Here is a 13607-nt window from a genome sequence, read left to right as displayed (position 1 = left end):
ATTGTTCGAGTATCGTGAAACGTAAGAAATGGATGATGGAGGTGACTAAATTTTTATGAAATAATTTTTTACTCTTGCCTCCAAAAATTGCATTTAAAAAATGGTTAATTGTTTAAACAGTAAAAATAATTACAATATTTTGAAATTTTTTAATTTTTCTACTTTACAATGTTAAATATGCTCACAAATATAAATTAATTACCGCATTTAAAAATAAAATTAAAATATTTTACACTTAAATAATTGAAAATAAATGTTATTAGTTATTAAATATTCCATTCATCTTAATTATTTATTGTGTTGGTTTTTATAAAATTTATGGCTGCATTGATTCTTAATGGTACAGACTAAACTCAACAATAAATAATAGCCTCCTGTTAACATTCATGTGTTTAATTAAATTGTAACTAAAGATGCCATTTTATGGTATCTCTTGTAATTTAAGATCTTCGATGCAAATATATCTGACTGTAAACATCCATTGAACTTGCAAAATTTCGCTTCAATATTTGTTTATATACTGCCGTTCAGATAAAACGGGATTGTGGAAATGTTTGCAAGAGCATTTGGAGCCAAGAGCGGTCGAAAATAGTCCTTTTTCCTTCTTTCTTTCCCCCACTCGTGGCGTTGCTTACGCTCCATTATTTGATTAACTGTTAAACAAAGTCAATTAAATTTTTCTAAAGTTTCACATCTGAATTTTGTTGAATTTATTTAGCTCGTACAACTGTTTCAATATTGCCGGTCCTGTTATCATGGGACAGGGATAAGCTTTGCACGTGCGTTTGGCGCCAAAAGCGGCCGAAAATCGTTTGATTCCTCCTCCTCGTTGAGCTTCTCTCCTGGCTGTGGCGCTGCTCTCATTCACCATGATAAACCCAAGTTGGAGAACCTAAAGAAAATTAATTATTTGTTAAAATTAGTTTTCATCTTTTAGTTAATAAAATAAACTAGTTTGTTTGCCAAGCTTCAAATTAATTGATAACAAATAAAATTACTGCAAATCTTTTTAGTTTAAAACAATATTTTTATTGTTTACTATCACTTAATTTATATTTTTTTAGTTATTTTTGTACAAATAATAAAATAAAAATATATTTTTATATTTTAACCATTTTACAGCTTAAATTAATTTTTAAAAAATATTTTCTCCGTTCATGTATTTGCTTAATTACAGAGTTTTAATACAAATGAATCCAATGAAATGATCCTTCTCATTAATTATTGTTCCGGCAGCTGTACTTAACATTATCACAATAGCGAGCTTGCTTCTACATCAAAGCGTGATCAGAAATAATTATAATATTGTTTTTTAGTAGGTACACTTCATTTTGAATTGATTTAAAAAAAAATAACATCCATTGAACCTGCTTAATTTTGCTTCAAAATTTTTTTTGCAGCCGTTCAGATGTAACGAGAGAGTGGCAAGCTTTGCACGCGCATTTGGCGCCAAAAGCGGTCAAAAATAGTCCTTTTTCCTTCTGCCTCTCTCCCGCTCGTGGCGTTGCCTACGCTCAATTTGATACACTTGAATATCGAGACGATTACAGAGAAATACGTTTTTTTTAAATCGAATTTCCAAATCATTTTCAGCAATACAGCAAAATTTAATTTAATAAGAGCTGCCAGAAATTTAAAATTCGATTTAAATGTTCTGTTTCCAAATTAGGAACAAATTATCGAAGATCAAGCATAATTTTCTCAAGCACGCTCTTGCCGATCATCCCAATTAATTATCTCGTGTTACTGGCAACGAATTTATTTATATATTTATTCGAGTCTCGGCAGTTACACTTATCGAGCCAACGCCGATTTAGTTGAAGCAACAGTTGTTGTAAAACGCAAGTGAAACGCGCGCGGCATTCGTTCTCATTATCCGCGCGCGATGCAGGCGCGGGGAATTTCCAGCAGCAGCAGCAGCAGCCCAGACTCTTATTATATTGCTTATTATTATTACTGCTGCTGAACTGCTTTGCCACGGACGGTCGGTTGGTCGGTCGGTCGGACGGACTCTCTCGTGCGTGGCATGTGTGTGGGCAATAAATAAACGCCGATGATTTATTGAGACTTTTGCGCGTCGCCCCTCGACCAGACTGTGGTTTATTGCCGTGATGCCAGATGACCCCACGGTCGGAGATGCACTTTCTATTATTATTATTATTATTATCCATTACATTGTTCAAATGAAGCTGGAATATATAATATATGTTAAATAGGACAGTTCATTTCAGAATCAAATAAATGTGTTCACTTGAAGACTCTATCTGCTCCATTTCTAAAAATTTATTATTGGTTTCAACCTGAGAAAAATTAATGTTTTCTTGATTGAAACCAGAAATATGCAGGATATTTTGTACAGATCAAACCTAGACACACTTGGTCCCCTTTCAATTCCAAAATGAAGACACTAGACGAACAAAATAAAGCTGTTTAAATTTTGGATCGACCTTCAGAGGGAAATTATTAGGAAAATAATTAAATTTTATAGGAGATAAAGTGTGTTGATTTGGAATATTTGAAGTTTACGGGTCATTAAACACTTCTCATTGGTCATCAGAGGTGCATTAGCTCCAAATGAAGAGGAAGAGGAGGCTAAAAATGATTTAGATTTGATATTTTCAAAGTTATTTTTTTTTTAATTGAATCCACTTTGTCATCGCTTGTTCATCTTATGAAGTCTATTCACTAGTTTATTTTAACCAATACCTTTACTCAAGTAAAAATAAATACAAAATAATCATAACACAATTAAAAATAAAAATCAAATTATGCAGTTTACAAAATAAAATAAACTACATTATAATATAAATACAAAAATTATTAAAATTTTTATAAATCAGTTTTCCAAAGGAATTTATTAATATTCCCTTTAGAACACGATTAAAGATATAAAATAAGGTCTGTACAACATTTTTGTTTCTTTTTTCCTAACAGAGGTGCAATGGAAGCGTTATTTTGAGCAAACAAAAATCAGAAACTACCCTTTCTATATTTAAATTATTTAGGGTTGGAGATTTCAGGCGATCAACTGTTTTTCTCTGTTTAAAACTAAATATGAGCAGGAAAATCGAAATTTAAATCATATTTGACCAAATTTAAAGCGTTTAAAGCCACTTTAGACTGTTTAAAATTGCGATTTAAAATTACGCTGTTTGAGGATATTTTTTATTAATTTTTATTATTATTAAGGAAATCAGAGAGTGGTGCATAACAGATTGCTTCAATCAAGTAGTGCCATGAATGTCTTTGCGGACTTCTGAAGAGGTATCAAAATACTCCGAACCAAGATTTAGAGTAAATAAAAAGAGAAAAATTGATAAGCCCAAGATTAGGAGAACTTTTAGAGAATTGATTATGATTTTTATTTTTTTAAATTTTTGAAAAATATTTTAATTTCTTAAAACAGTAAAACAACTTACTTTATTATATTTAAAAATTAAAATTAAAACCAACTGGCATACTGCAAATATTTTATTTTTAAGTTTGAAACAATAATTATTGTTTTTAACTACTTCGATATCATTTTCAAAAGTACGTTTTAAATATAAATTTATTTTCTTGTTCAAAAAATAGCATAATAATACATTTTTTCTATTTTTCAATCAGTTTAATAATTAAATATATTTCCTTCGTACCTTTAGTATTCTCATTAATTACAAAGTAAAATCCTCTCTCTTTACTCTAACCTACACCGTCAATCTTCCATCAGCAGTATAATATTTCGTCGCAGAGGTTCTATAATGATAATTTCACTAAAGAAAACAAAGATAACATATTCTGCAACTTTGCCTGAAATATCAATGTGTATGTAAAAATCGGATGGGAGTTTTTAGTTATAAAAAATCAGCTTCAAATTAAATAATGCCAAATTTTTCCCTTATAAAAATCATGATTTTAGTCCAGCAAAAAGGAAATTTACAAGAAATTTGCAATGGATCATGACTCGAGGAATCAAAATTAAGCAAAACAAATCATTCACAAACTGTTTATTTTTCGTGACAATTTTAAATTAGTCCTGATTTAAAGAGGAACGATACTGGAAAAGCCTGGAAAATGCTTGTTGCCAATGTATAAACTCGTCCCTTAGGATTCAGTTAAAGCCTAAATTGGCCTAAGAAGCAGTGTAATTTTTTGAGAAAATTGGCTGGAAAGTTAGCGTGCTTTTCAAATGGTAATGGCTGTCTCCTTACTTGAAATCCGATTTAATTTCAAAAGCAAGAGTTTCCCCAATAAGTGGCATGCACAATTGGACAGATATCGACGAGAGAAATCGGAATATGCCAAGAAAATATGTTCAAGCACTCTAAATTTGCGAGAAAATTGGCAAAATTTGAATTTTTATTGTAGGAAGGTCATTGTTTTATTATTGCAAATTGTTGAACAAATTGTTAATCGATCAATTGATTTGGCATCCAACAATTCAAATAATTTTCAATTATTGCCCTCTATCATTCCACTTTAAATTAGTGAGATTTTATGATTTTCAAAAATTTTGAGATAAAATATGTGCAAATTTGTTCATTTTTAAAAACGCCAACTCGTCAAAAAGACTTAACATGTAATCTGGTGGAACTAAAGGCGCGAATTTCAAACCTCAAGCAGCAGCAGAGAGTGATCTACCTCCAGCAGTTAGTCGTAGTGAGAGAGACAAAAGGGGCCCATTGAGACAACAGCTGCAGCTGTCGAATCGGCGGCCGATTGTGTATAAAAAAAATAATATTCTTTGGCCAGGTAACGTGTGTTGCGTGTGATTAGCGCGCGCGGCTGAGTGAGTGAGTGAGTGTGTGTGTATGAGCTGCTGATTGTGAGCTGGGAGCCGAGGCGAGCCGATCGAGCGGTGCCACGTGTGGTCGCGGCTCTCGGTTCTCGGCGGCCAGTCGAGCCCGGTGCGCCGCCGAGAGGAGAGAGAGAGAGAGAGGAGCTGACGCCAACCGCCAGCCAGCGAGATGCTGCGGCCCCCAGACCGCCCCGCCAGCAACCTGCCGCACGACGCCGGCCCCCTCGACCCAACGCCGGCCGCCGAAGCCCCAGACACAGGTCCCCAAAAATTATGTCCAATTTTAAAAATTCAAATTTGTTTTACTGAAATGGAATTGGCAAATTTTAAAATTTGGTAAATTGTTTCTTTTTCCAAATTATGAATTAAATATTTTTCGGTTCATGCGACAAAATGTGTTGATCTGTTTTAGGAATTTTATTTGAAAGAGTTTTTACTAATTTATTAGAGGGTAAATGCATTCAATTTCTGGAAAGATTTGTTAGAAAAATCTTCCCATGTTGCTAAGTTTTATTTTTAATCAAACGCAAATTTACAAATAGGTGAATTATTTAGATCAGTTAATCACAAAAATATCTAAAATATTGACTTTAAAGCATATCGATGGTTTCCATCTGCTGTCATTTCTATATTAAATTTTTTGCCCTTCAAACTCCACTTTTTGTGGCACTTAATTATTTGTATTACTACATATTTAAAGAGTTTAAACATTAACATTTCAAAATTAGCACACAGTTAAAAATGTATTTAGAATCTACGTTTAAGATCTATAAAGCAAAATTTAAAAAATTAGATATTCCAAATTAAATCAGTTTTTAAGAATAAAACAATAAAATAAAATATGGTCGTTGCACTAATTTAATTCAATGTAAAAAATTAATAACAAAAGACAAAATTAAACTAATCTCAAAAGCTAGCAAAGTAAGATGACATTTGATATTTTTTAGCTCATTAGTTTAAAATTGCTTGTCTTTATATTTTTTCATTTATTCGTGTCAAATATTGTCAGTGTTAACTATTTTTATGCTCTTGAGAACAAAACGAGACTTATTTTACAATTATAGGCTGTTTCTTGGGCAATACAGATGGTGTTTTAGATATTGTTTTGAGCTAAACTAATTCATATTTTTAGTACACTTCATATTTTAATAAAATTTACTGCAACAAAGGAAACAAATTAAAAATAAATAAACTGAGGTTTTTTTCTATTGTTATTGCAATGCGAATAATTGCATTTAAAATTAGTTAATAATATTTATCAGTTATTTTTATTGTTAGAACGAATAAGTAAATTTTTGTTGCAAATAATATATTGAGCTGGAAGATGAAACTCTGCACAGTAGCCTATAAGGTTGATTAAAAAGATTGTTTTGAAAAATTCAATTTTGCTAAACCAATTATTTAAGAGCAGGAAAAAGTATATTATTAATGTATTATTTGCTTTTTTTAAATCTAATAAAACAATGAATCCGAACTATATCAAAGTAATTTTTTAAGTGAGTTGGAAACATTTTGGAATAAAACTTCGTCAAATTTAATTCAATAGGAGCTGTTTATTGCAACCATAATTTGCATGCTAGTTTAACAACAATTATTATTATGGAATTAATCTTATTAAATAAGTAATTGGGTTGTGAATATCAGATTTCTTTCGGAATATATAAAACTATCTATTTAGATTATTTTTTCTGGGGATTAATTGGATTTTTTTCATTCTCAAGAAAACTTTCAAAATCCACAAAAATTTAATTTTTTAATTTTTTAAAATTTACAGTTATTTTTGTCAAATCTAAACTGTAAAATTGAATACAAGAAACCTTGGTAAAAAATTAAATATAAATAAAATTAATATGTAAAGGCTTTTTATTATAAAAAGTAACATTTATAAACTTGTTGTCATACTTCTTGCACTACTATAAATATAACTCTTTTTAAATAACTACAAATAAATATAGTTAAAAGCTTAAAAAAATAGTCTAACATTTAAATTTCATAGCCTGAAATATATCGAAGGGTTCCAATTCCAATTTAATTATTATAAAAATCTTCCAGAGAAACAAAAACTAAAATAATTATTTTATTTTAGGAAAAACTCATTTCGCAAACGAGGAAATTCAGATTTTAACAAGCATTCGATAAATTTGAAATTCCATCGGATGAATGGACAATGACTAGCAATGAATTCAATTCTAATTCAAAACCATTTTCGGAAAAGAGACGACATTACAATAAACAAGCAGTTGCGAAACACATTGGAGCCGTGTGTGTGTGTGTGTGTCGGTCCATAAACATCTTGGATTTAATGCTAATTATCCCTGTTAAAATTCTTGTATTTCTCGTTTCGCGGCCGCGTGCAGCGGCAGGTACCGCGGCCAGCAGCGAAAAAAACATTGAGCGCGCGAGACACAAAAGAAAACTCGTCGCGCGCGATGCAGGCGAGCCAATCATGCAGTTTTTCCGCAGAAGCGACACGAAATCCCACTTTAAATCTGCTTTTAATCTGCGGACAGCTGTCGAAACGAAGGAAATTTTCGCTTGTTTGGCGGTCGAGCGCGACCACACGCGGCCTATTTATACACACACGCACACATACGCCGCACTTAAGACTGGCTCGCTCTCGTCTCGTCAAACATGGAAACACGCGAAATGTGTGTGTGTGTGTGTGTGTGCGTACACATAATACGGGTGTGCTGCTTGTTAGGCGCCGAGTCAGCAAACGCCGCGAGTGCGCGCACAAAAGCACAAAAGCGAATGTGTGTATGCCAGAGGAAAGGGACGACGCAAGTCTCAAATTGTGACGCAAGCTGCTTTTACTTTTTCCACCCCTTTCATCTCCTCGACGTCGACGACCTAGGGTGCAACTTAAATTAAGAGCCCTTCTAACGAGAAAATTAATTCTCAGCACAAGGAAAATGCTTGCAATGCAGGGAGTAATTATAACTAGATTTTATCGCATTTTGGCGGTAATAATGTTTTTTAAAAATTAAAGGGTCTTTCTTACCCTCTCAATTATCTATGTTTTATATTTTTTGCTCTTTAAAGAGGAGCGTTACGGAAAAATCCTGGAAAATGCTTGTTGCCAATGCATAAATTCGTCCCTTAGGATTCAGTTAAAGCCTAAATTGACCTAAGGAGAACTGTAATTTTTTGAGAAAATTGGCTGGAAAGTTTCCGTGCTTTTCAAATGGTAATGGCTGTCTCCTTACTTGAAATCCGATTTAATTTCAAAACCAAGAGTTTCCCCAATAAGTGGCATACACCGTTGGACAGATCTCGACCAGAGGAATCGGAATATGCCAAGAAAATATGTTCAAGCACTGCAAATTTTGGAGAAAATTGGCAAAATTTGAGTTTTAACCGTAGGAAGGTCCTTTTTTATTATTGCAAATTGTTGAACAAATTGTTTAAGCCATCCAACAATTCAAATAATTTTCAATCGTTGCCCTGCATTATTCCACTGTTGCACATTGTTGCTAGTTTGATCCTCAAATAATAAGGTCAACGGCCCACTCGTCAAAACTTAAAATGCAAAACAAATGTTGCCGTATAACCCCTTGAAAAATGTATGTATTATTATTAACACATCATTATTATCTTTAACACGGTTTCATCGCTAAATCAGGAGCAATTAAATTTCTGATTTTACCAAATTTCTTAAAAATTGAACGGCTTGAACGTGTAATGAAAATTTACTTACCGGTAAAATGAATGATATGAATATAAAAAAGTAAACAAATATTTTATTTAAATTAGCCTGGAATTTTTTTTAGCAATTTCCTAAATTGTTTTAACGTTTTCAAGGTTAAAAATATTTTATAGAATTTCGCTGCATTAATCCACTTGAAAACACAAATATTTTTTTTAAGAATCGAACTGTCGAAATGTTGCTGGGTGACTGGGAGTTACAAGGGGTTGAAATGGCATGTTTGATTTGGTTTATGGTTCAAAATTTAATTAATAAAGAAGCAGAGAGATGACCTCATGATTTAAGCATGTTAAAAAATATTTTTATTGTTTGTCATGTAACCATTATTAAATTTATTTTGATCAGGAAAGGAATAGGTGCGATGTGAAACATTGTAACCATTTTCCTCTAAAATTTTAATTTGATTTTAGAGAGTTCAGTTTGGCTAAGAGGTAAAATAATATAGAGTGGGATGATAGCAAAAAATTGGATTTTTAACGGACCGATTTTTTATTATTTAGGTTTCCCTCCCAAGATCTTAATTTTTGCTGTCGCATGTCTCGATTTCTGGCGAGGGTGTGAATTGGATAGGATGCAAGACGAAATCTTAAAATAACCTCTCACCTTTCAGCGATCGCCCGTAGCTGTTTTGTTTGCGATGCACAGATTGATTTCAAATTTTAGGCTGATTAATTACTTAGATTGAATCTTGCAAAATTAAATGCGATTAAAAGAGAAAAATCAAATCATTTACTGCCAACTGAAAGAGGGCGTGACTTTGATTTCAGCACGCTTAATTAGTTAAATTAATTTTGCATGCCGTCCCTTATAAGATAATTAAAATTAAGAGCCTACTAACGTGATAAAGACTGTTCTAAATAAATGCTCAAATTTTGTTGCCGTTTTAATTTTAAAGCCAATATTTTAAAGAAAACTAATTTTTATTTAAAATTCAAAGGGATCCTAACAAGCAAAAAGACATTTCACAATTTTAGAAATATGCAAATGTTAAATTTAATTTGCTGAGAAATGTAACTCTATTTGAAAGATTGAATTATTTATAATAAAGTTTATATTATAACCAATTGTCTGTACTAATTTATAATTTTAAAATTCAAACTAATTTTTTTACATAAGTTATTATAATTTAATTTATTTTATATGCAATTTAAGTATATTAAATGACAGATTTTGTTTTGGTAAATTCATCAGTTTTTGTAAGAAAATTTTTATAAATTATGTGAGCTTGCATCTCATATCATTTCTAACTTGGTATCAACAAGAATGGTTTTTAACTCGAATTTCCAAATATTAAATTTGATCTAATATAAATATAGATATCCGAAAAGTTGTGATTTTTAGTGAAATTAATTAAATATTTAGAAGATTATTTATATTGACGCTGAATATTTGTAATCGATTATCAGTTCAAACAAAATTAATTGACACGAAATATAATTTTGGACCGATTTATTATTGCTTGATGATACTAATGAGTTGTGAATTGCGCAGAGACGGGCGGCGAGGAGGACGAGAGCCTTCCGGACGGCGCGTGCTTCAAGAGGGTGCCGAGCGAGCACTCGGCGTCGTCGTCGAGCAGCCAGGGACAGGGCCAGGGCCAGCAGGGACAGGGCCAGGTGGCCCCGACGACGGCCCGCATCGTCGCCAGAGCCGCCGAGGTAATGTTCTAAAAGGCAGTGAAAGCAATTGAACCAGCAGCACTTGCCGGGTTTCACTTCCTGCGCGCCAGACAGGTTTTTCGCCAAAACCGTGTGTGTGTGAGTGTGTGTACATGCTGTATGTGCGCTGGCGACGAGACCAAAAAATAATTCGCAAAATATCGGCGGCGGGCAGGGCGTGCGTAAGCCGTTCGCCCACTATGCAGACTCGTTTTGCCCTGCTTTTTTCTCGTTCTCCGCGCGCACTCGAGCCGGATTTTCTTCGCCGCCTGCACTTTTCCTGCCACTGCCCCCCGCGAAAGGCACTCCGCCTCGACCCCAAAATTTTTATTAATGCTAGAAAGGTTTTAAAATAAATATTGCTAATATTTTAAAATTATAAATAATAATATGTTTTGCGTTTCGTCACTTTCAGAATATTTTTATCGTTTAATTTATTTTTTTTAAAAATTCAAATTGATGGAGCTACCATAATTTTTTTAGTTTATTTGCAAATAAATAAATTCCATCCAATTATATTCTTGATTTTCATTATCAGAACCTTTCAAAACTTAAATTTATTTTTTTCCGGTTTCAACAGGACATTTTGAGCAATTTTAGGACGCAGTATTTCACCTATTTTAAGTCCAATTTTAAAAATAAGGAGTGCATTGGATTCCTCTCGTCAAGACCAGTTGAATGAACACCAAATTGAAGGTCATAGATCAAGGTCAAAGGTCATTAAGAGTCATTTTCTGACCATTTTTAGTGTTTTCGCTACTTTAGAATAATTTTAAATAATTTCTAATTAACCCCTCAAAATCAGTTCCAATATAATTAATTTATATAATTCACTTTGGTTCAAAAGAAATTTCTCTTTTTAAATTAAAAAATTCAATTTTTTACTTTTTATTTAAAATTTTCTACAAATCTTTATTGAAATCCAAAAACAGCATACACCATTTTACTCCTTTTGGTCTTCCCTTTTTGTGGCTGAGCAGCTGAAGGGGTGCGGATGCCCACCCTTCATCCCCTAGGAGCCATGCTCAACTCTCAATAATAAAATAAAAAATATACGCGTGTCAATTTTTGCATTGATTTAAAAAAAATTGTAAAACTGGAACTGGGAAAATATTAATTTTTATTAGGGGTTGAAAGGGGTGAGTGGTTAGAACTACCACTGAGTTCAGATTTAATATTTCTAGGAGGTTTTAAAAAATATATATAATGCAACAATTTAATCGTTAATTTTAAATCGAATTAATGGCTCTACTTCTACTAGAAAAAATGATATTTTCCTGGTAAAATTTTATCTAATAGCTGGCCGGTCTAATTGATTTTCCACGCAGAGTACAGCCATCCAGGCAATTGAAATTCCAGCAATCAGAATTTTGTTAAAAAACGCAATCATCCTGAAATTTTTAAAAATGACAAACCAAAATTCTTAATTTCTGACAGATAAAAAAAATTAAACTATCCATTTCATTGAATTCACCAGTTGCATAAACCCTAAGTGTTTGAAGCCGCCAACAGATGGCGCCACCGTAGACTTTCGCTTTTAAGGCACTTCCGCTGCGATTTCAGACTCAATCTAGCTACTGTGCATTCTTCAATTAATTTGCTAATTTTTGACGTGCTGAAAACCAAAATCGGTTCAGCCAATCGCCGTAGAATCGTGAAAAATTATTTTTTGAAATAAAAAAATATTTTCCAACGTTTCTACGGCGAATGGCTGAACCGATTTTGGTTTTCAGCACGTCAAAACAAAGCAAATTAATTTAAAAAAGCAAAATAGCTAGATTGAGTCTGAAATCGCAGCGGAAATGCCTTAAAACCGCTTAAAACAAAATTTTTAAGAAAGTTTGTGGTTAAGGTTGCGCAATCTGTTGGCGGCTTCAAACTCTAAGGGTTTATGCAACTGGTCAATTGGCTGATTTTTTCTAAACCAAATTCCAAGCATTTGATTTTAAGAGCAATTTCGGCGACCCCGTCCCGCATTTGCAGATTACACAGCGAGAGCGCACCTGGCGGGCTAGGATTACTCTGCGCGCGGCCTTTTGTCCGAAGCCTCCCCTGCGTGCGAAATTCCTTTCAGTCTCGAGATATTTAGGTCGGTTCTAATTACCAAGTGCAATCGATTGCACTCGGAATTAATTCAAGCAATTTCGTCTCGCATCACAGCATTATTTCTAAAGGCGAAAATTGTCGTTTGGGTGTATGTGCAGCTGAGAGCAGAAAGACGCAAGAAAAATGGAGTTAATTCAATTCAGAAGATTTGCCGCTGAATTAATTTTATTTAATAATTTAGAGATTGTTTAACACAAAAATAGCAGCATTAAATCTGTATTAAAAACCATATTTTTTAAAATTTCCGGGGCAGACGCCAATGTTTTGATGCTGAAAACGTGCAGACAGAACAAAATCAATGTTCACGGGGTCTCATTTCATTAGAGCGACAGCGTTAATTCCGCGCACATGTCTCCGCTGCCGCCGCCGACGCCGCCGTCGGGCGCATATTTTGCAAAGCATCAAAAGAATTTGTACGTGTAATCCGTCAAGCCGTGCAAAATATGTGATGAAAAATGACAAAAGCGCGACCGTGTGAATAAAAAATGAAGAAAGGGTTGCGAATCTTAGACGATTTCGTGTTTTAATTAAAATTGATTAGGTTTTTTTTTAATTATATTTCCTTTCGTAAAATCATCTCAACGGATAATTGGATTTATTGCTGTTAAGAATCTTTTTTGACGTTTGTCGCTTTTTAAATTGCCATATTTCCATTTCAAATCGTGAATCTCTAACCATAAAAATATGGTATATTTAATACAAATTGTAATTATTTGTTCCTGTTTGGATTTATAAAGAAAAAAAACCATTGTAATTAAAAATAATATTGAAAACCCCATTATTATTTAGATGTAAAAAAATTACTAGCAATTATAAATAGAGTTGAAGCTAATTAAAAATTTAAGAAAATTAAAAAAAAACATTTATCTAATAATAAACAGACATTTTTGAGTGAATCGTTTTAAAGAAGCGTCTAAAATTTGAAACCCAAACAAAAATGAGTCATTCCGCCATACATTTAGCACGCACGCGGACCCAAACCACATGCCCGAGGCGAAAAAAAATGTTGTTCGCGAATGTACACACAGGGGAATTGTGTTTGGGAGCGATTTTTCGCGTATAATTGCCGGCGTTGTTGCGCGAGGGAGGAAGCATGGATAAAGGAGAGGAAGTGGCGAGGAACACACACTCTTTCTTTCCTTCTCTCTCTCTCTCTTGGAGCGGCGGCGGCGTGAGAGCCAGCCTGCCTTCCCAACGAGGGAGCCAGACGCCGCCGCCACCGTCGTCGTCGTCGAGAACGTGCATTTCACTCTCGGTGAAGAGAGAGAGAGACTCTTCCGTCCCTCCCGTCTCCGCCTCTCTCCCAGCAGCCGCGCGTTGCGTGCGTTCGATGACCTTGCAAAAAAAATATAGGGGATGC

The 13607-nt window shown here is 33.6% G+C and overlaps 1 protein-coding gene across 1 annotated transcript in view; it reads left to right on the top strand.

Moving 5' to 3' along the window:
- The first annotated feature begins 4876 nt into the window (after positions 1 to 4876).
- Positions 4877 to 13607, top strand: part of LOC135946091 (ankyrin repeat and SAM domain-containing protein 1A-like) — a 44693-nt gene continuing 35962 nt past the window's right edge. Inside the window, exons 1-2 of the mRNA XM_065494138.1 lie at positions 4877 to 5037; positions 9975 to 10141. Of these exons, the coding sequence (XP_065350210.1) occupies positions 4947 to 5037; positions 9975 to 10141 (258 nt within the window). The 5' untranslated portion in view covers positions 4877 to 4946. The remainder of the gene's footprint in view (positions 5038 to 9974; positions 10142 to 13607) is intronic.

The sequence above is a fragment of the Cloeon dipterum genome, chromosome X, assembly GCF_949628265.1.
Source record: "Cloeon dipterum chromosome X, ieCloDipt1.1, whole genome shotgun sequence".
Taxonomy (NCBI): domain Eukaryota; kingdom Metazoa; phylum Arthropoda; class Insecta; order Ephemeroptera; family Baetidae; genus Cloeon; species Cloeon dipterum.
Note: the sequence above shows the minus strand (reverse complement) of the source record. Positions and strands in the feature narration are given on the sequence as shown.